Source organism: Fusarium redolens (genome assembly GCF_020744475.1).
Source record: "Fusarium redolens strain MPI-CAGE-AT-0023 chromosome Unknown BKA55scaffold_20, whole genome shotgun sequence".
Lineage (NCBI taxonomy): Eukaryota > Fungi > Ascomycota > Sordariomycetes > Hypocreales > Nectriaceae > Fusarium > Fusarium redolens.
Genome location: NW_025763683.1, coordinates 112,144 through 134,876, shown reverse-complemented (window position 1 = coordinate 134,876; position 22,733 = coordinate 112,144). Strand labels below are relative to the sequence as shown.

The 22,733-nt window shown below is 48.5% G+C and overlaps 7 protein-coding genes across 7 annotated transcripts; 6 read left to right on the top strand and 1 right to left on the bottom strand.

Annotated features, from left to right (window-relative positions):
- Positions 1-453: 453 nt before the first annotated feature.
- On the bottom strand, positions 454-1,650 carry BKA55DRAFT_581190 (uncharacterized protein). Its single transcript, XM_046194031.1, has one exon. The coding sequence runs from the start codon at positions 1,537-1,539 to the stop codon at positions 517-519; it is 1,023 nt and encodes a 340-aa protein (XP_046043563.1). The 5' UTR covers positions 1,540-1,650; the 3' UTR covers positions 454-516.
- A 257-nt stretch (positions 1,651-1,907) lies between these two features.
- On the top strand, positions 1,908-2,652 carry BKA55DRAFT_653598 (uncharacterized protein). The gene is made up of 2 exons (XM_046197375.1): positions 1,908-2,299; positions 2,353-2,652. Coding segments are annotated over exons 1-2 (216 nt in total). The 5' UTR covers positions 1,908-2,084; the 3' UTR covers positions 2,354-2,652.
- Positions 2,653-3,312: 660 nt separating this feature from the next.
- Positions 3,313-7,060, top strand: BKA55DRAFT_712848 (uncharacterized protein; the record flags this gene model as incomplete). The annotated part of the gene is made up of 7 exons (XM_046200836.1): positions 3,313-3,495; positions 3,902-3,934; positions 4,088-4,286; positions 4,347-4,849; positions 4,886-4,973; positions 5,050-6,926; positions 7,025-7,060. 7 exons carry the CDS (start codon positions 3,313-3,315, stop codon positions 7,058-7,060), a joined length of 2,919 nt encoding a protein of 972 aa, XP_046043561.1.
- Positions 7,061-8,226: 1,166 nt separating this feature from the next.
- BKA55DRAFT_695854 (uncharacterized protein) lies at positions 8,227-15,340 on the top strand (the record flags this gene model as incomplete). Its single annotated transcript, XM_046200211.1, has 7 exons — positions 8,227-8,758; positions 8,826-12,460; positions 12,527-13,214; positions 13,308-14,110; positions 14,237-14,449; positions 14,495-15,115; positions 15,185-15,340. The coding sequence occupies 7 exons, from the start codon at positions 8,227-8,229 to the stop codon at positions 15,338-15,340; spliced, it is 6,648 nt and encodes a 2,215-aa protein (XP_046043560.1).
- Positions 15,341-15,460: 120 nt separating this feature from the next.
- BKA55DRAFT_695853 (uncharacterized protein) lies at positions 15,461-17,701 on the top strand (the record flags this gene model as incomplete). The annotated part of the gene is made up of 2 exons (XM_046200210.1): positions 15,461-15,634; positions 15,725-17,701. The coding sequence occupies 2 exons, from the start codon at positions 15,461-15,463 to the stop codon at positions 17,699-17,701; spliced, it is 2,151 nt and encodes a 716-aa protein (XP_046043559.1).
- A 1,323-nt stretch (positions 17,702-19,024) lies between these two features.
- BKA55DRAFT_695852 (uncharacterized protein) lies at positions 19,025-20,090 on the top strand (the record flags this gene model as incomplete). The annotated part of the gene is made up of 2 exons (XM_046200209.1): positions 19,025-19,453; positions 19,506-20,090. The coding sequence occupies 2 exons, from the start codon at positions 19,025-19,027 to the stop codon at positions 20,088-20,090; spliced, it is 1,014 nt and encodes a 337-aa protein (XP_046043558.1).
- A 445-nt stretch (positions 20,091-20,535) lies between these two features.
- BKA55DRAFT_192838 (uncharacterized protein) lies at positions 20,536-20,926 on the top strand. The gene has a single exon (XM_046185079.1). The coding sequence runs from the start codon at positions 20,595-20,597 to the stop codon at positions 20,868-20,870; it is 276 nt and encodes a 91-aa protein (XP_046043557.1). The 5' UTR covers positions 20,536-20,594; the 3' UTR covers positions 20,871-20,926.
- Positions 20,927-22,733: the final 1,807 nt, after the last annotated feature.

The following is a 22,733-nucleotide window of genomic DNA, read 5'->3' as shown; positions in this document are numbered from 1 at the left end:
GACGTGTGGTGGATCTAGGCTTTGAAGGAGCGCTTTTATTGGCTGGAACCTTGGCGAAAGTTTGGGAACATCAACCTACTAAGGGTTCGTAGCAGGGATTATAGGGCTAACAACCAACAGTGAAAAGTAGACAAGGCAGAGTTGCCTATGTGTGGCCAGTTTTTCCATTTTCCTTAGGTAGAATTCTCAAGTAAACTTCTGGCTTCCCCGATGCCAATGGAACCTGGTTGTTTCCTAGCATATCACCCCCACTGGACTGTTTGACAGGTCCCTATTGGGATCGAGTCTATGTCCAGGAATTGCCAGTTCTTAATTTTCCAAAACTGGCTCTGGAGTATTTAGCAGCTAAGAATGGCCGAGTCCCTACTACCAAAACTATTCATGGCATTTACGCCGAGGCGTGTGCTAAACATTGCTACGTTATGGTGCATAATGATGATGATAATAATCTATGGCGACTCATATTGTTGTATATGACATTTCCATCCCAAGGCCAAGCAGCTTGAGATCGCTGCATTAGGTGCAAATATAATCTACTATCTTCTTGAGAGCAATGCGATCACCTTCCATCGTCCCGGCAAGGCTCTTGGGCACCCATCCCTCCGTATATCCGCCACCAAAATCAATAACCCAAGCATCCTGATTTACGTCAATTAGGATGTTATCCGGTTTGGCATCTCCCCAAACGATTCCAGCATCATGTAGTTGACCAACAATTTCCTGAATTTGTGCAGCCCACTTCTCCCTTTGCGCAACTTGCGTTCCCGGCTGCACTGCACATGATAGTGTTACACGTCCACAGTCAATATAGGTGAGTAAAAGACCGAAAATAACGCCATCGTTATTCCGCACTAGGCCACGGAGGCGTGAAATCCTGATCTTGTTGTCAAGCTGTGCTCTGTCGATCTTCCTATACGTATCCAGCTCATTTTTGAGGAACTGCTTGTCGCCACGACGCACGAGCTTTAGGAATGCAATTGTCCCGTCGTTCAAAAGGACTTTGCGCGGCGTATGAGAAGGCGGACCGACCACATTCTCTTGACAAATTTGTACTTCAGACGGGTCAAAGGACACCCATGGCGTACAGAATTCATCGGTAAGAGAAATACCGAATGTAGATTCATGTTGTCTGTCTCTTTCTAGCTGTGGCATCAGTTCGCCGGAAACTGCTCGCAAGGTATAAACGAAGGTTTCGGGGTTGAAAAAATCGTTCAAGGTCGGTGGTGCTGACTTGTCTGGGGTGGGCAGTTTCCGGAAAATGGGGAGCAGAGGGTTGACAATCCAATCCCAGAAGTCCTCGACAGTTACATCATCTAGCTCAAACTCTTCGGCAACTTTCAAGAAGAAGAGATACGATTCTTTCAACTTGGGCGACTCGGAAAAGTTGTCGGCGTGCAGATGTATGACAAAGCGTTTGTCGTTGCACATGACCACCAGCTCTGAATCCGTGATTACAGTGCTGAAAGTGAATCCGATTACAGTCCATGCCGGTGGTGTTTGAGGCGGCGACTGCGCGTTGTTAGAAGTATTGGAAGTCATTCTTGCCAACAGTGTATTAATCCAAGTTTGTCGTATATCTTAGATATAAGGGCGGCGCAGGCTGGCATAATATAATGGTGTTGGCTATGTTGAGGGAGCTCTGTTGACGAGGGTTTGTTGACGAAGATTTGTTGGTGCACGTTGCGAGTAGATCTAAAAAGCGGGGTTAGATAACTAATCAGTGGGTCATCATAATTGGATAGCGACGCGCGCGGTAACTGCAATATACAATATCAATGCCACAACTAAGGAGGTTTCTTATCCATACGTTTAGCGCGCTCAAGGATGCAATAGTAAAATACGTACCACTTCATAAGATAAAAGGACAAGGAAACCTGCATCACTTTAAGGTCATGTATTAGTTTAAACACTGCTATCGACTTACTCATTATTTATTCTTCTTATTCGCGTTTACCTACAGAGAAATCCCGTCTGAAATCATATGTTATCGTTACTACCGACAATACCGTTGTACTCACAGGGATTATAGTCCTCCGGAGTACTGTGAACAAGCCACATTTAATCGCCGCACTCAACGATGGTCTATGTGCGCAAATGGAAGGTCTGTTACGGCTGTGGCCGATCCGAACCTCTGCGGAAAGCGGGGATGTTACCTAGCAGACTTAAAGGCATATGGCTGGACATGCTGTCATTGCGGCGAACCTGGGAACAGAATGGATGGGTGTCTAGGTCCCCCTGGAGGGCGAATGGGAGATTGTGGGCATTGGGTCTGTGAGAGCTGCACCTATAGTCAACATTAGTAAGTTCATGGGCTTTTCCGAGGATTAGGAGCAACTGCTAAAGCGTATGAAGGGCCTATGTAAGATAACAATGTATGGTGATGGGAAATGGGTATTGCTATTCGAGTGTGGATTGAAGTTTTGTAGATGGATAGTTTATATGGCTAGTAAAGGACTGGATTTCTTGATTGTTTCTTATTGTTATGTATTTAAAGGCAGTGAGGGATGTACTATTTAGTGGTTGGTTTGTGTCAGGGTTCTTGGGGTAACTGGCGGAAGTTATTTATTTGGAAGATGCGGTAGTTGCGGGAGTAATATACTCTAACTGTAGTCGCATTTTATATTTTATGGGATGTATGATGTAGAGAAGTGGATGTTTTTAAACTGTTGTGTAGTATTGCCTGGTTATTGGCTGACTGTAGTAGGGATCTATTAAGAGGTTTTAGGGTAAAGGGAAGGTAAGGTAAGTAACCTCTAGGTACCTGGAGAGTGTAGTAAAGAGTTACAGCTAATGGTATAGGTTGAAGGTAAAGGAGGTAACTTGGGAAAAAACGGTATAGCACCTACCGTGCTAACTTATATAAACTGGGGCAAACTTGTAAGTAAATAAGAGAAGTAAAGGGTAACCTCTGAAGGTAAGGGTAGTGCGGAGCAAAGATTAGTTTAAGGAAAGAGGGCAACTACCAACTGGTAACCGCTAACTTATATATATATCAGTCATGCGTTGAGGGTGCGGGTTGGGGCGGCGTCGTGTGTGGTGAACAATACACTGAGAAATTCCACAGTAAATCAACCACGTCGGTGCACGAAATAAAACGTGGATCAATCGATACCTTTCAGCGTAATCAAACTATTAAGAACACGATAGAGAATTTTACATACTAATAGAAGAGGCTACTGCTGAGTAAAGACAGAATTCGAGGTTGATCTCATATTCAGTGATCTTGATCCTTGATAGTGGCTTGAGAAATGGGCGAATAAGAGGAATTATAAAATGGAAAGAACCCTGTCGAGTCTTTGAGCAGCCAATACGATGCATTATAAAATCGAAAGAACCCTGCCATATCCTCAACGACGAATGAGAAAATACTTTGGTTCGCTATACCCTGCATGTCCTCAGCAGGCGGCATCGTCAAGATGGACGACAAGGCGGCTCGACTGCATCGCAGATAAACGAAGACAGTTCCACATGAGGAACCTCTTTTTCGCATACAAAGTACACGTGCATCAGTTGAGGAATAACCTTATCACATGACGATGGAAATGAAACAGAAACGAACTTGAACTTAGACAAATAATGTTATAGATGTGTATTGTAATGTTTCCTCGTTTTGGCTTACAGTTCAGCCATTCTAGATATTTACCACTATTGGTCATTGTAGGAGGAATGCCCTTCCGAACTAGGACCTCACCAATTCGTTTTGCTGAATGTGACGCACTCCCTTGATACTGCGACCGCCATAACCACCAATATCTTGACCTTGAACCAATCACCTATCCTAGCCACGGCATAACCTGGTCAGCTCTATCACCGCCACTACAACCTTCTTATTTCCCAGTCCAATCAGATCCGACAGATTGCCAGGGTTCGCAAACTATAACGGCCTACATCTCGCAAATAGTCTTTTGAACTCATTAAAGAAAGGCGCACTAATGTAAGTGACAGCCAATTACAATTATGGCCATTTCAAGGGGAAAAAGGGGGATACTATGAACTAAGTAAACGTAAACAAGTGCGGGAGGAAATAGCAGAGCGCGAATTCGCGAGGAGCATCGTGATGCATGCCAGTTCATAATTCTCACTCAAGATGGGTCGTCGAGCATTGACCGCACAGGAAAAAGCGGAACGGCAGAGGCAACGGCAGGAAGCACTCCATGCGAAACAGACACTGCGACTTGTTCGGGAGCATGCTCTGGATCCACATCTACGCGTGATCGTTGATCGTGCACTGCCTATATCATCCGCGTCACAGACCATTGCAGCTACTATAGGTTCGTTCGGGTCCAGTTCTTCTATCAATCCATATCTACTGCCTAGCGGCCTAACAATGAGGCTTATATGACCAGATCGACCGTACGCGAACGAAGATCACAGTCCTGTGGATCCGCCAGCGCGAGAAAGGCACGCAACTTCAACGCCTTCTGAACTGCCAAGTCGTCCGGGGCCATCGACCGTACAGCGAGACGAAGGATCCCACAGTTCGCCGTTGATTGCCAAGCTCTCCGCCCTTGATATAAGGGGTGATGCTTCGACACGGCCAAACGCTGCGACTCACGGTCCAACCGACCTCAGGCCCGTCCCAGTACTGCCACCTATTTTACAAAATGACGAGCACGATCATAGTCATTATGATGCCCAAAATCCTCCGTTCGATGCCGATACCGAAGTCTCCATATCCGAGGATTGTTCCGCAGCAAAATCGGTAAACCCAGTATTGTCGTCGTCCAGTCCGATGCATCAATATGAGTATCCCGTTTCCGAATTGGCAAGTCCCTCTTCACAAAGGCCAAATGCACGAGCCTGGTTCACGTCATCATCGGCTCCGTCAGCTACTGACCCCCACGACCCGGTTCTCGACGGCTTCCTCCGTTCAATCGACTGGTAGGAGACGTCAGAAAGCGCGGACTTTCTACGCATACAGAGCGGCGTGTATGAAAAAGTATTTCGGTCATTCTTTGCTCGTGAATGCGAGTGTAACTGCAGTCAGCCCAGCTTTCTTATGAACTCACTTTTACAAGCACAGATATACTGATATATGACCCGATGTAGGTCCACGTTCATGCAAGATTGCCGAGCCCGAACGCGCTCATACACTTCAAGAAAGAACCGAGTACATTCAGCGTTCTCTTCCGCCCTTACACTCTGTCTTCGATGACCTTGGGGCGCAGACACGTAACCCTCACGGCTCCTTTTCCAGATGGGAGAGCTTCCTCTCCGACCAACCATCAGAGCCGCTTTCCTTCCGCAAGACACAGGCTTCCCTCACCCCAGAATCAGTGACTATTACGCGCCAGTGGGACGTTGACAGTATCTGGTTTGGGGCCAAAACTCTTTCAGCCATCCGGCCTCCCAACCAGTTCCGCTTGTCATTCTTCCCGTCACATAAGAGCAACATCTCCACCAATCAAATCATTCAACCTCATGGTCTAGATCTGGCACATACGCGGCATACTTCCACCGGGTCATTCTCCTCCGGCAACGTCCGCTTCAACGTAATTGTGTTTTTCCCTAATGGAAGTCGCTCACCTGCACCGGCTTCTATGAATAGTCTTTCTCTAGATCGATTCAGAGATTTGTATGACGATATCATCATACCGGCGGCCTATGAAACATTACCAGACCACGCTCAGCAGGAGATTCCTAGTTCATATGACCTTATTTATGCAAAATCTCGTGCCTACCAGGAGAATCCGGGAGCTGGTCGTTGGGTCGCCGATGACGAGAGCCGAACCTTTCGCCTAGCCTATAGTGTCCCTGCCGAATTTCTTTCACGGTTCTGGGCGTCAGTCGTGCAGAAAGCGAACCTTCATCGGATTGAAACGCGTCGAGGAGAGACAGTCGCTTATTACCAGAATCCCCGCCTACTTTTCCAGGCTCACGACCTGAAGAACGTATTTGCACGACCGAACCTTCAAGAGAGTCTAGTTTTGTTCCGAGACAACATTTTGGCTGGCCTCGACCCGGAACAACTTGCTTTACAATCATGCTGGCTCGATGTGGGGATGCGTGACCATGTTAGCAGACAGCGTCATGGCCAGACACTATCGCAGAATGACCAGCAAAGTCACCATGAGCCCTGGACACTGCTCTGGAAAAGCGCCTGTTGTCGTCACCTTCATGGACGACTTAGTGCTATAGCGCCGGAGGCCCCCCTAGATGCCAAGTACTACCGCTCCTCTCTTCTCCGGGACGCTGGTATTTACTACGCCAAGGCGAAATCGACCAAGTCGTCAGGCCCAGGTCATCCAGAGTTCAAGTCACCCGGCATCATCCGCGCAAAGGCCTATAACTGCAAGAAAGAGCTCTTTGGGGTTATGTTCAATGACTATAAACTCTTCAGTTCAGGTTCTTTGCCACTCCTTGCCTTTGATGAAGGAATGTTCAACGACTTAGCTGGCATGAATCAGAATCGCCAGCGTGCATTCACGCCTCAGCTCAGTCGCTCCCATATAAAGCGCGCTTGGGAGGCAAACAAGCGGCATCTAAGGGCCATATCATCTGCTCGACGGTATCCCAATTTCGGAATCCGTAAAGAAGTCACATTCCGACTCAACGTCATCCTTGCCATGTTGGCCGACGGTGCATTTCAGCCTGGCCAGGCTACCCATACTGGTCCTATGATACAGGAGATCATGCTCGATCCTACATCTGATACCCAGCACTACCCCTTCTGGATAGTACCTACTCGTATGATGAATGATTTTGTTTCCACACAAGCTGCACGATTCATTCTCCCTCTCGACGACATATTCCAAGAGGCAACAAGTAAAGCGGCTGAGCGCTATTCTTCTTCTTCGCTCAATCCTATCCGACAGATACTCGCCTTTTATACTGCCCAACTCTTTTGTCGTCTACTTATTTATGCTCTTAGCGATGAAGATGAGGAGCAGCATTTCGACAACTGGATATGGAAATCTGTTTGGTCGGTACGCCTTCGCGGGAGGGAAAAAGCAGTCAGCGAGCGGCGGGGTCTCGGCCTGGGCTCTCTCATTGATTCAACAGGGATGCTCTGGATTCCTCAAAGTCACATCGATTGGCAGCACGGTCATCTCTCGCTTGAGGTACTGATTCATTTGTACATGGCCCGGAGTCCGCTTCAGGCGCGACTAGCCCACCAGCCCAATGTCCAAGTTCTGACCTCGACCCATGTCGTCGTCGAGCGACTTTTTCAGGAATGGCTTCGCAATGCACAGCTGTCACATGACACAAATTGTCCCGAGAAGGCAGATGAGTACGCTAATAAAGCCATCGTGCTTGCGGTTGAGGAAACCGCTCGAGCGTACTATCAGCATTTTCTTGCCAAGTTGGCGTCGTACTGGGATCGAGTTCGAGATCAAATCGGACTCATATGGCAATGTTGGGGTTCGGGATCACGGGCTATTCAGAGAACAAGAGTTTATTAACACAACACAAAAATGAAGTTGAAGGTAGAAGCAGCTTCGACGATTGACCTTGACTATGTCCCGTATTTTTTGGAGCTCTGTAGCACGAGTTATGAGAGTTTGTAATGATATTCCGACTGAAGGTTAATGAAAAGCTCGCTGACATAAGGAAGTCCTGCGTCAGAAAAAAGCTGAATAGGAAAAGCGCAGATTCGCAACGTCAGAAAAAATCGAAAGCGGAATAGTGTCATCGTCAGAAATATTCAAGAGAGGAATAGCTTCGTGATGCCGCATATGATTGGCTTGCCTAAAGAACGTAGTGTGACGGGATAGCAACCACGACGGATAATCAGAGGTGATAGATCGATTCATCTCGAGATCTCCAACTACTTCCAGGCTGGAGAGGAGGTTCACGAGCAGTTCTATCGCCCACAAAGGCTTTATCTGTCCCATTGGAAGCTGATCTTATGATGAAGAATACCGGAAAGGGCCGTAGGATTTGTTCTTGGATCATTCGACAAGGGTGTTGTCCTGTCACTTCACGAACAAGCCACTGAACTTTGTTTGCTTGAGAAAACAACTGCCGAAATTGTGATCCTTCATGAAAATGCTTGATTCCCGTTGTAGAATAACCCCCTAGTGCATTAATAACACATCGCCTCACCTCCGCATGGTTTCTCTCATCTCATCAGAAACACGTTTTTGCTTACCTTCTCCACAAACCTCATAAACAACCGCCTAATCCAACTTTTGCTGGGGAACTCAGCATCGCTTAGACCATCCACACAGAAGAAACCATCTCTTCTCCGTCGAACACATACGCTTCGTTCAATACCAACATAATATGCCTGAGGAACCACCAAGACGTCGGGGACGACCCCGAAAAGTACACACGGAAGAGGAGCGGCTAGCCGCCCAACGGGAGCATTCGCAAAAGTACCGTCAACGTGTACAACAAGATAAAGGAGAATCTTTGTCATTCACCGGATACTATCAGCACATCCCTTATGTTCCAACCAGTTCATCAGCCATGGCCCAATTGCCACCACATATCATCTTACCGAATGACTCCTACCTACCACTTGACCTCAGTTGTGGGGACCCAGGACAACCTAGCTCTCTTTCGTATGGCGACAATACTGCGGCTCATGATGGTCCCAGTTACGATCTGGGTGATTACTGTCCGTTCGATAGTGATAGCACTACCAGCCATGAATCTACTGCTTCGAGCGCAAGTACCAGAGACTGTCAGGTGTTGTTCTCGGATCTTCCTACTGAATACATAAGAAATCATCGATCCGAACAAGGTGACGAAATTCAAGAGCTCCTCGAACCATTCGGGAAGGGCCTCCATATTTCCCCGACGGCCTCCCTAGGTATTTTCGTTGTCCTATACTATCTTCATTGAAAATGGTACGAGACGTGCGCTGACCACGGCTATAGACGATCTTCGACAAGATTTCGACACTCTATCATCTGGTGAAGAAGTCTCCGAACCCGGCCATCGATCATTGGATACTTCTCACGAGGAGCAGACAGTTCCCTCACTTGAACGTTATCTTGCGAGAGAATGGACCGAACACCCTAGTTGCTCGAGACAGTCACATAAGGAAGATCATGAGGAACTAGCGAAGAACAAATGTCATCGGTCTTGTGATTCTCTCAACGATGTTGTCGCCCGGCTAGATGGCTTGATCGGTGACGAAAATAACCGTCACCCACTCCCAAACGTAATGGATCCTTCGTTCGATCTTCTGAGTCATACCCAACATACTGAACCTGCTAATAATGAGGGAACCTCTCGAAACTCGCCTCCCCTAAACAACGTATGTGGCCATGACTATCGGGAAGCATGCCAGATAGCGTTAGAAGGAGCGCCCAACGGGGGTGCGCCACCGAGCCTCTGCCTCTCAAAACGACATAGCATTGAGAATCCACTTGCAGAGGATTTCCTCCAGAGAACTTATGATGTTGATAGCATTTGTAGCTTTCCTTCATCACTTGCCGTCGCTAAATTTGGTATCCAATGGTATCCCCAGCCATATGCAATCTTCAATCACACAAACAATGTACACTTTAGTATCGACATTCCGAACAACAGCTTCACTAGGCTGGGTACCTGTTCTAGGGGAAGCTCTCCACATCGGCAACCCCTGCATCACGTTCCCAACTATTGTTTTGGACGAGTCCAGGGGTTAACTGATACGTTCATATGGATTTTCTTTCCAGCCTTATACATGCAGACTTCACAAGAGGATCCCTTGAAACGAACCTGCATTGCCCGGGACCAATACTCTTGCTGGTATGATCATGTTTTGTTTCCAGCTATCGCAGCTGCGGTACGGGACCCAAATATACTCCAGTATATTCCCAAGAACCTCAACATTGCCCAGACTAACTCTCGTGCTCGGCAAGAAGGAATTTCCACTGAACGGCTCTCGGATATGAACGCGGAATTTGGAATACTCGGTCAGGGTAGGAGAAGTACTTCGCTCTCTTACGTCCTCCAGAATAGACATCTTGAGGCCATATGGGAAGGAGTTCGTACTCGTGCGGCGACATACCCCCAATTCGCCGGTATAAAACTATATCTGGGTGCCAAAAACCTCAAACTTGTCTACATGAACACCGATATCAGGCAAACGATTCGAGCCTGGCGTAGTCAGTGGCAGAATGCTGTGGATCGGGCATTTCTTGATCCTTCTGATACGTACGTCGATATTGGGCGCCAATATACTCCTCGCATTGGATCTGTCGCCGAAGCCAACGTCCTCATGTGGCGACGATGCTGTCTGAAGCAACTATGGAGACAACGACAAGCGTGGAGCAGTCAGTACAACGCCATGTATCCATTTGTATGCAGCTCGCTCGAAGACATAGCGACCTCAAAGTCCCGGTCTGTTCCTCTTCGGCTCATCGAATACCCCAGGTTTACACTACGTGATACGATTGATATGACGATACAGCCTGCAGATAAGAGCCGAGAGGTCGGTGAGGGTCTCATATACAGTCAATTCTATAACCTTGTCAAGATTCCTTTCGATGCTGCTAAGCAATACCCGTTTCAGAATCGTCAACTCGAAAAGATGGCTCTCGATCCGTCGTACGTAGCTGACTACGAAAGATCCACTCGAGGAAGTCATGCCAATCAAGCCTCGCTCAGTCTGGCCTACCGTTTGAGTAAACTACGGGTAAGAGCAAGCTTAGTCCAAGATGACGAAGGCAGTGTGTCAGTCCCTTTCAGTTACGGGGTTCGAGCAGAAGATCGAGTCTCGGTGAAGCTGCTCGACCTTGTCCTCTCACATTTCGATTCTTTGGAATCTACGCGTCAATCTGATCCTATCACGGTATGTCAAGATCAAGAACTTCCATTTTTCGCTATCCCTTCAACCACCATGACGCGTTTCTTGCATGGTACTGTCAACAAATACTGCTTTCTTTTCGAATACATTAAATCCCAAGCTGGGGCACGGTACTCTCTGCCCGAAACCGTTGTCATGACATTGGCGCTTCGAAGCTTGCGTTTCGCAACTTCTGGAATTATTGCCAAAGAATCAATACTTTGGAAAGATCGTTGGCAACAGAGCAAACAAGTTACCTCGCGAAGTGGCCAGCGTCAGAGTTCTGAGGTCGAGCGAGAAGGCCTTGGATTAAATAGAACATCAAAGGACTATGGTTTAGGCTGGTGGCTCCCGGGTAAGTTCAACTGGGACGAATGGCGTTTTAGAGGTGACGTGAACGAGAGGTTGGTTGCAGGTAACAGTCTCCTACACATCGAGTACGGTCGACAGTGGAAAGTCATCAAAGACATTCGTGACGTCCACGCAAGGATGTGGCAGGCAAATAAGTGGGTCAAGCAGTACTCTGTGCGCAAATCACAGAGAAACCGAAACATCTGGTTCGAGTATTTGTCCAACACAGTTATTGAGCTCTTCCAGTCTGAGGTTTGGCGGGCGGCAAGAAAAAGCCTTGACTGGAAAAGCGGCTCAGACCTCACGGATGAAGCAGCCGCCAGTTATCCCGCAGATCAGCCTCCTCCATATTGCTACGATGCTCTCGCAAGTTCCTTCCATGACCGTCGCCGCAATGTCAATCACACCCGACCCTACTTTTTAACGGGCAACAAGATTCGCTCCTCTTCCGTATGGGATCTAGTGTGCGATCATCTCGGATTCAATTTACATGATGGTCGCTTGGAATCACGCGATGGCCTGCAGCCGTTACATCATCGCATAGCTGTTCGACGCAGCGTGGAGATGATTAGCGAGGTACTAGGCCATAGTGAAGCGTGCCGGTGGTACAAAGAACTTGGCCATCTTCTCCTACTAACGAACTGGATTCTTCCTTGGCCTTCAACTAGATTACTGATTTCAACTACGAAAGAAAGTCATAGGAAGAATCTCAAGCGGCGACTTATCTGGGTTTCCCTCATATATGCTCCAGCAAAGCTGAGTCCGTTCTTGAGTCCAAACCTTCCAACACATCCTTTACAAGACGAAGAACGCTGTATAACAGTCCATGATAATTTAAGACAAACTTTGACCTGTATTACAGCCGAGCGTTTTGGAGCATCCGGCTGGACAGAAGATTGCGATCCCTCTGAGCCTCGTTTCCATTGGACGTCCGAAGATTTGATACGATATGTTGGAGGCACTGTAACCATAGGTTCCTTCAAGATCGGTCGAGCTGTACAGTCAGGGAGCCGCAAAGGGTTCATTTATCCCCTGGCTGAGCGTGGCCGACCACCAGTCTTGCGTCTCACGGATCGCATAAGAGGACGCACACTTGAAGAACTTGAACGTTTGTTTAGCGATATCATTCGCTCTGCGCAGTCAGAATCAGAGTTAGGGAGGGGCGCGACGAGCATCGAATCACTAGAACAGATACCGCCACCGATGGTGAATCCAGGCGATTGCATCGATGCATATCCGACCCATTCTCTGGAACCGAATTTAGACCAACAGTCAACGCCATACAATGGCTTCATCAACTCTTCTACCAGCTCTAGTGATGGCAGCAATGATGATGTAGTGGATTCAGATAGTGATTGGAAACCACCAAAGAGACTAAGGCGTGCAGTACGTCGTGATCGGTAGAGATTCTATTGTCAATCGAACCTTTTTAATTTTCATTTTTTTTCTAAGTGCAATCAATCCAATTCCATGTTGATAGCACATGTCACTGCTTCATTGTCTCAAGCCGCGCCAAAACGTCGAGGCCGCCCCGCGAGGAAAGTCCCACAAACGGAAGAAGAACGGCTCGCCTCGCAACGCGCGCGATCGCAAAGGTACTACCGACGACAGCACGAGCAGTCCGTTGATTCCCACCGCGTTGCCATTGGATCGCAGAATGCGGAGTTTGTATACCATTACCAACCCCATCCGCCTGCCTTACCATCGACTACGAACCCCGTTATTGGCCTCCACTTAGAGCCGCACCTTCACATACCCACCCCTTTAGAAGAAGATCTGGTAGTCGAGCCCACCTGTGTCGGCGATTATGACGCGTCGGTAGAGCCGGACACGGACCCAACAGCGGCACCAACGTCGTGGAATCCACCGGTCTGGAACCATCACGAGAATTCACGGGTCGCACGGTCGAGTTTAGATGATACATCCGAAGATAACTACAATCCATTATTCGAGGACTCTCTAATACAACTCGAGCTTATCTCACAAGGACAAGACAATGCAGGAGATGGCTACGACGCGGTCATTGGTAGGGGCGAAGCCAATTCTCCGCAGCTCGAAGCTCGAGACGAAGAGCTGCAGGATTTAGTTGATAAGGTCCAGCAGTTGCTCATCACGACGTCGCTAGATAGAGAGGCAACAAGTTAGGATAGTGATGATGGCCTGGCAGAAAGTTTGTGAATCTATACATCAGGCATGGCTCTGTCTTGACCGAGGTACTGACGCGACTTCCTAGATACGATCGAATCACCAGTAGCTTCCGGCTCAGTGCTTTTGCAAGACGATAATACGAGATTCTCGACTCCACGATCTCAAGGTTCTGCTCGCGGAAAGGTGGCAAGACGAAGCCATCCGACATCATCATCTGCAACGCCGTCGTCGCAGTTACGAAAGACAAGCACGTTGGATAATTGGGTGCGGCGGCCTTGTACTCGCTCGTCAGACGACTCTTCCAGTGGGGTAACCTCACAAGCGTACGACTGCGGCGGATTCCTTCTACCATCAGCCACGGGTGTGCAAAGGTTCACGCGGGAACACTCGGGCTTTGTCGATCGTTCTAGTGCCGTATCGCCATCATCCTCAACACCTAGAGGATTTAGAGTAGAATGGATCTATTATGGGCTCTACTCGTGGAACCTCCGTCGTCGGTTGGAACGGGAAGGCTACCTTACCACTGATGACGTTCTCTGCGGTATGCGGCTGGCCATTGAGCTGAGCGGCCGTCGGGACGTCACGACGCTCGCACGCGCCATCCATCTTGGTGAGCCTCAGAACAACTCTATCCAGCTGAGCCAGGCCGAGATCGAAGATATAAGACGGCATAACGCCACAATACTGTCGATCTTTCGTCCAGGTATCGAGAATGGGGTCGGTCACTGGTCACTTGCCATCTATCAGCCAGCACGGCCGCATTTCTTCTTCTGCGATTCACTTGGAAGTCGTGATGACTGCTACCATTCTGCGCTCCGAGACATCCACGACTCGGTACTTCCAGACTCTGCGCCCGCATCTATTTGCGATATGCTAATCACTCGACAAGTAAATGGCTAGACATGCGGTATCATAGTCGTGGAATGTGCCTGACGATTTCTAACTGCACGAGAGCAGTATTGTAGTAAGGATTTGATGATAGAAGATCAGCCTAGGCTACTCGACTGGACATAGCAGGAGCCGTATTTATCCGAGATGCAAGACCCAGACTTGCGAGAGGTTGGTGCTATATCGTACTGGATCGAGGTGATATTGCAATATTTGGGCGCAACAATAAATCACAGTGCCACCTCCGTCGGCAGCAGGAGGAGTAGTAGTAACGATGCAGTTACTATATCAGAGCCGGCTGACCCTGCGCTGCTCCTGTTCCAAGAGTGGAGCAGACCGGTAGGATGTACGTCCCGGTAACATGAAGAGGACTACTCCTCCCAGTTGGCGGATGCAACTATAAAGCGAGGCATCTCCCTAAACTGTTCTTCTCTGTTGGATATTGCAAAGAGGTTAGAGGGTGTGACTGGGGAGGATGTCACAAACGGGCCACTACCTTGCGTCCTTGACCCTGCGAAGGATCTCTTGAGGTCCGGCATGCGGGAGTCCTCATCATCGGACGCTGGCCTAACACGCTATGGCGGACCCTGCAAAGCTGCCATGGAAGGCTTGGTAGAGGGTGAACAAGATCCGCCCTATCTCTGCATGCATTCCAACCATAGTGCTCGACGTCTGGAAGATGACAGGATATCGTCGTCCTACGACATCGATAGTCTTTGCAGCTTCCCCACGTCCCTTGGCGTGGCCCGGCTGGGGATTCAGTGGTATACTCAGTCGCATGTCACGCTCAACCTAGTCGACAATATCCATCTGAGCATGGAAATCCCAGGTACGCGTAAGCAAGATGGCGCGGTGACAACCCAGCCTCTCCATACCATCCCCAACTACTGCCTTAGACGTATCATTGGCCTTGCAGATACGTTCATCTGGGCCTTCTTCCCTGCCCTTTTCTCCAGCAAGCTCTCCGATCCTTACAGCCAGACCTGTATTCCTAAAAAGAACTTCGTGCACTAGTACGAGGAGGTGATGCTGCCTGCCATACAAGCTGTTATCGATAACAATAACATACTCCAGTATATCCCAAAGACACATACCATCGCGTCTTCGGACTGCAGTGCGCCCCGGGAAGCGTTAGTAGCTCTGGCGGTGGCGGAGGAAGATGAGGCCGATATGGAAGAAGAACTGGATGGGTTTACCGGAGCGAAAAGACGAGATGGTCCGGCCGCATAGCCGGGGTCACGACGCAAGCACTTCTACGTCACGCTTCAGTCCCGCTACCTCGCAGCTTTATGGGAGGAGATACATTCCAGGGCTGCTCTCTGGCCTAAATATGCAGGGTTGCGACTCTATATGGCTGCTAAGAACACCAAACTGACATGGATGCGGCCCACGTTCGAGTCGGCACTCGCGGAGTGGCAGCACTACTGGAATTCTGCGGTTGACGAGGCGTACATTGATCCGGATGTCACTTACATTAACATCGGCCGCCAGATGACGCCGGCCGATACAGGACCACATAGACGCGTACTTATCTGGCGCCGTTGCTGCATGGATAGGCTCTGGCGTCGCCGGCTACAGTAGAGCCAGATCTAAAATCGGCTGTATTATCATAAGGAAGACGCTTGCAAGGACGAATCGGGCAAACATCAGGCTCCGCCAATCCGCAGGACGACCTATCCGTTTGTCACTCTTCGCGATGCGAGAGACATGACCATCACTCCTAGTTCATCAAGCTGGGAGCTTCGAAACGGTCTCGTGTATAGCCAGTTCTACAACCTCATCAAAGTTCCCTTCGATGCAGCTAAGCAGTACCCGTTCCAGAACCGCCACACCGAGAGCATGGCGCTAGACCCATCGTATCTCAGAGATCAACGTAACTCCACACGAGGGGCACATGCCCACCAGTCCCGAGTACAATGTGCCTACCGTCTGAGCAAGCTCCGTATTCATCGCAACGTTCCTGCTGTCGACCAGGATGATGATGATGATGAGATACATCATGAAGAATCAACACATCACCCATTCACATATGGTATACGTGCAGAAGACAGGGTATCATTGGCCCTTCTACGGCGTATCACTGGTCTGTTCTCATCTAGCCCCCCGCAGGATGGGTCAGGCGATGATGAAGAAGATGAAGAGAGGGACCATCCATTCTTCTCCGTTTCTTCTCAAACGATGGCCCGTTTCCTCCGTGCTAGCGTCAATCGATATTGTTTCCTATTTGAGTATGTAAAATCGCAGACCGGCTTGAAATATTCACTTCCCGAGACTGTTGTTATGGCAGCAGCGCTTCGTGGACTTCGGTTCAGCTACGATTGTTTCCTCATTGCGAAAGAATCGGTACTCTGGGGAGATAGATGGACGTCGACGCAGCGCGTGAGAGTTGAGGGTGGGGAAGCGCGGATCGTTAAGGTAGAGCGAGAAGGGCTAGGTCTGAACAAGACGTCTACGTCGCACGGTTTTGGCTGGTGGCTACCAGGGAAGTTTGACTGGAGTACCTGGCGGTTCGCCTCCGACGTTGGCGATCGACTCGCCGTAGGCAACGACCTCCTACGCCAGGATTACAAGCGTCAATGGAGAGTCCTCAAGGATATTCGAGACGTTCACGTTCGCATGTGGCAAGCCCAGAGTTGGTTAGGGCGATATCGAGTACAGGACGACGCGGCGGCAAAGAGACTGTGGCTCGAATATCTGCATTCCACAGTCATCGAGCTCTTCCAACGGGATGTCTGGCGGGCGGCCTTGAAGAGCGTGAGCTGGAAGACAGGCTCCGATGTCACCGATGAGGCATCGATGAGGTATCCCGAGTCTAGCCCACCGAGCTTCTGCTATGATACGTTATCGGATCTGTTTCACGACCGTCAACATGATACGAGCCACACGAGACCACACCTCGTCGCTGGCAATAAGATACGGTCGACCAGTATGAAGGACCTTTTCGATGACCTGTTCTCGCCGAGCTCTACCGGCACGACCATGAAGCGTCGTAGAGGGTGGGCTTCGCTGCCCTATCGTATCGCGACTCGTCGAAGCATCGAGCTCGTGGAGATGGTGCTTGGGGCGGCGGCCGCAACACAGTGGTACGCACAGCTTAGGCGAATTGTGCTATTGACACATTGGATTCTGCCCTGGCCGTCAGACACAGAGCTTCTAACGACGACAAAAGAAAGTAGGGCTACCAATCTCAAACGCCGGCTTACTTGGGCCTCGGTTGTCCACATCACTCCATCTTCCAAGTCTACAGGGCACGTCGAGCCTGCTGTACCAACGCGAAAGGTCAACGACGCAGACCGTCAGGTCTCCACTCAAGACGATCTATCGCAACTACTATCGGAAGCATGCAGGCGTCGGTTCGGGGATAAAGGCTGGGCAAGTAGTGCAGACAATACAAAACCGTGTTACCACTGGTCTACTGGAGACTTGATTAGCAGCACGCGCGACTGTATTGGAATTGATACGCTTCGACTTGGCCGTGCTGTTGGGGCATATAATAGAGGTTGTATCTTTCCCGTAGTAGAGAACGGCCATCCGCCCCAATTACGGATGGTCACGCGTATTCGAGATAAAACCCTACTCTTCTATTCCTAATTGTCGTGAACCCCTAATTGTCGCCTACCCCTGTTTATTTCTCACGTGTTTGTTTATCTCCCGTCTATTCCCATGTGGCCATACTATGGTGACTTATGTTTTCTCATTTCGATCGACAGTCTGCAGGCGCATTACTTACGCAATCAGAATCCTTTTGAGAACGAGGGAGCAGCTTCGAGGTACCAACAGAGGTTTGATCCAAAGGGATTGGATGAAAGGGGTCAAAATTGATCTTGCACAAATTTTGAAGAAGCTCGATGCACGCACGGGCCAGATGCTGTGTAATTTAGCACTATGTGGAGCCCTTTCGACATTAGGGAGGGAGAGAACGACTGATGTGTTCGACGTATTCCTAGAGAGTGTAAGTGCTTTCCGGCTCGGCACGTTAACATGAATATGGACTTGATGATTGAGACCAATGGGTCAGTAAGTTGAGTGCAAGTTCGGTGGATCTGGCACGGCATCGTTGTTGAGCCTGAAGCTCTACATATGCAGTAACATCGCGTGGAGATGACGGGAGGAGAACTTGTTCAGCCTCGGACTCGGGCTCAGGCTCGTCATCTCGGTCTATAATCTGGTCGAGGTTGAACCTCATCTGCCGGAAGATTTGTTGTGCTCTTATAAAGTGCTGTTAGTCGTGGTGTCGTTGGACACGGAGACGTGTTGGTTCATGCAAGAGGTATCATAGCAGACTAACACGGGTTCTCCAGAGCGCTAGAGATATGATTATGGGGCATGTTTGGCGTTCAGCAAACGCAGTAAATAGTAGAAATTATTTTAGGTTAACAAACCGAGAGTATTAGACAAGGAAAAGGAATCATCCAAGATAAGCACATTTTTTCTTAAGCTTATGAAAGAAGCGTAGCCCAGGTGTTTTTAACAGTCAGTTGAGTGCACTAAGATGGATAACGCGGTGCTTCCAGTGCCGCCAGTCTTGTTCTGGCGCGCTAGGAAGCTCATTCAAGCACGTGACGTAGGTAAACCGTGTCACTATTTACCTAATCCAATGCAAATATATTACAGTATTGATTCTTACCAGCTCATTTTCGCCACACAGAGTCTCATCCGCCTTTATGGGCAAATTTAATTTGGAGATATTCTTAATCACTTATTATGACTCCGAATCTATCATCAGCGCGCAAACGCGGTAGGCCGTCTCTCAATCGTAACGTCACAAACTCTGAACCCGCGGATGAGATCATAGCGTTAGGCCTTCCTGAGAATCGGCGTGGAGATGAGGGTGATAAGCAAAGTGAAGACCACAGGATGGCCGTGAGAAACCAAAATTGTACTTTCCTACAACAAGATCACCCGTCAAAAAATATGACCATTGAGATCCAAGTCGACAAGCCACCCGATGATGCGGCCAGCCTAAATCTACATTTAGACCAACCACAAGTAAGCTCGCAGCCAACATTGTCTTGTGGCACCAGCCTTATATCTCAGACCTCCCAGAACTCTCAGCAAGAGCCAGGTCGCTGGCCAGTGGCGTCTACCGACTGGACTTCTCATGTACTAGGCTCCCGCTTAGCAGGAAACCAACCATCGACACCTCGTTCCCTTGCTCCAGCTCCTACTGGGAGTAATAAGCTCCCGACGCAATCCTCGCCAGGGAACGCATCCATACCTATTAATCATACTATGGCAAACAGCTCAGCAATCCGCGTGGCTCCAGCGAAGAGGCAAAAGACTAACGGCAGCCAATCTCAACTGTCCGAAACCTCTGGATCTATAGATTGGAATGCACGTCTGGTAAGGATGATCCAAACATAGCTTTACCTCTTATAAGCTAACTATTCTACAGCCCTCTGGAAATGAGTTCACAGAAAGCCTGAAGGCCGCCTTGACTAGTTTAAAGCCACAAATCGAGAGGCTCGAGCAGCTCCTAACATCTATTAACGATGAACACTGCGGACTTGCCGCTGTTAGGCGCAGTCTCTATTCTAGCAAAGATAAGCTAGCGAAAGACCTGGAAAAGGCCCAGGAATGTCTCATCGATGTCGAGGAATCAACAGCCACCGAGGAAGAAATCGTCAGAGACTTGGAAGGTGTCTATAAGAAACACCCAGGAGACAACAAACTTCGTGCATTCCTAGACGGGCGAAAAAAGACTGTCATTGAATACCAAAAGGTGTATATTATCGTCAAGAGTCAGTTGGGTAAGAGTTCAGCCGAACTTTCCAAGACCGAAAGGGAGATTCAGTCGGTGAACAGGCGGCTCGGTCAGCTTGAGGCCGAGAGAGCCGAGGTCATGAAGGAGAAAGAGGGGGCTGATAAGGCGATGAAATCTATGATGTTCATGTCTCAGTTCATGGAACGAGGCTGGCAAGCTAGTGTGGACAGTTTTGGGCAGGCTTTTGGGGATGAAGCTGTGCAGACTGCATTTTGAGGAAGTTTTCGTCGTTATGAGTAACGCTGGAAGTTGTGACGTTAGGGATATACGCTTTATCACTGAGGAATACAACTACCGTACATGAAAGAAAGCGCCCTTTGCGTTACCCTGCATCAGCTTCCTCATCTGGTAGGCCCTAGTAAGTAATGACTAAATCAACTCTACTAGAGTTGATTTTAATGACCCCCTACTCAAGAATTATCGGCAGAAACGCATTGCGTTTCCTGTTTTTGACCAATCATCGTTTACATTTTCGCCCCATATTTCCCCGATAGAAACGCACTGCGTTTCTTGTACTGCACTCATGAAATTAGAAAACCTAAAACACGAAACGCGTCGCGTTTCCGTCGGCTGACCCTTGTCGTGTTCAACTTGACTACTTCGCACCTAAAAAAAAATAACATTCATTACCATCTTCTACTGAAACTCACATGCTTTATAGCATCTAATGTATCTCCGCCATTCCATCCTATCTATTATATTTATATATGCTTAGTCATAATGGCCAGCTCTTCTGTTCATAGGCAACAAAGTCACCCCACTTTACCTCCAGCAAAGCTGCAGAAGCTCGAAAGGCTCAGCCTCTATTACAATCTGCCAGAAGCAGCTATTATATGTCCCAAATGCGGTTTTACTTTGAGTCCTAAACGTGCATCGGAGCATCCGGGCAAAAAGCACGGCATCGCCAGATCTGCTCGGCATGGCCTTAAGCCCCTGCTATCCTCGTTGAACCTCCCAGATCCAGACACCTTGGCCCCCAGACCTAGTGGATCATGACCTCACCCGTGCCTTACATTACAAGAAGGCTCTTCTTGTAAGCACTGCGGCCTCCACTCCGCTAGCAAGAAGGTTCTGGCGGATCATTGTTAATGGAAAACTAGCTAGATTTAAAAGGGCTAGGGGTAAACTTAAAGGCCTTTTAAGCTTCTTTGTATGTGCTCCTAATGTTACCGGAATGTCTATAGTTTCGAGCTGAGACCTTGGCAGTGATTGTACTTGTTGTGTTCTCAAGACCCGCTACACTTTCTGTTACGCTGCCGCCTCTGTTGAATTGCATGTACTTGGTGACGCTGAGGTTGGAAAACACTGGATAATGACCATTTCGTAGGAAGGATATTGCTGCAGGTCAATGATGGGAATGGCTCTTGGGTCACGCTATGTTAACGCGTTGTACGGGGAGAGAATTACTTTGCAGCTTCTAATAGGAAGGAACAAAAGCTCGGCCCAGGATTCGAGAAAGAAAACTGTGTTTACCCTGGCTCCTGGCAGTTTTTGTTCACTGGGCTTCCCGCCTGTGTCAGATACGCATGATGCAGGATGCTTTCGAGTCTGCAGTTACGATGGAAGTCTCTTAACAGCTGTGTTATATTAGGTTTCGAGCCTGATGCAAGAATCACGATGGATTGCCTCGAGCGAAAATAGAGATTCGAAGACTATCTGTCGCACTTTGCGTGCTTTAAGGGTTAGAGTAAATGTATTGAGCAGCAGCAAATGTGTTGATTGATTGTTCTTCTTGTTGTCCCTTGTACGGGGTATTCCATCCTGCAGAGTTACTTAAAGCATATAGCTAGATTACTAATACAGTTGTTTCCTGAGGTCGTGAAGATCATGCCTACCCTGCGACACTATCCAGGGAATATATATGAACGGAGCCACCAGGAACAGGTTTAGCCTTGCTGTTAATCATAGCAACGCTAAACCCATTACAGGGTAGGAGCTAGACTTCTGTTAGATACGCACGAATACGATGGGGTGAGTGTATTAAAGTGTGGACCAGAATGTGGTTATTTTATTGATCGTGGACTTGATTCTTTTTGATCAGTCTGTCAGGGAGGGGTTGATTCGATTCCCCTCCTTTTCCGGATGCAATAATAATATTGTGATAAAGGAAAGTGGAGCCCATTCCCAGCCGCCAATCTAACAACTTCTGTCCCCACCTTGGTAAGCGAATCTAGAGCTCGGTGCACTAACAATTTCCCCGCAAACATCACCGGGTCAACCAATCCAATGGCCAGATGAATTCTCAGCCGCCATAACATCGATTTTTTACCCACTCAGACTGGACACTAAACGTAGTATAAAACTTATTACCATTATATAAATACATACACTATAGCCTTTAGACTCAACTTATTTATATTTTTATAAGACCTTCTAGCTTGTTGTTAGTATATTCGTCTTGGAAGTTGCTGAACTCGTCGTCGGCCCCAAGCTTTGCAGCCAATCAGAATTTAGCGGTCAAGATGTGGCCGTTTTTGGATATGTGGGGCCGTCACTCAGCCAATCATGAATTTCGTGGTCAAGATCCATCCATTTTCAGAAGCGAATCGTGCTATTTCATATGAAGTCTAGCGCGTCATTCCAAAAAGCGAAGCCGAAATGAAGGGAGACCTGTTAAGTAGCCTTCAATGTCCGTGCGAGCTTTCCCGTCGGCCGTGTTATTGCATGAGTTAAAGCATCAGAATACCGATCCGCCCAGGTTAATACTCTACTCCCTCCGTTATAAGAAAGTAGATATCTGTACCACAGGTACACTGACTGTATCTAATCTGGTCCGCCATATAAGAGGTATTCTCGTAGGCTGGGGTGCCGATTAGCACATGCTGCTGTAGCAACCGCAAAAGCAACCAAATAATCGTT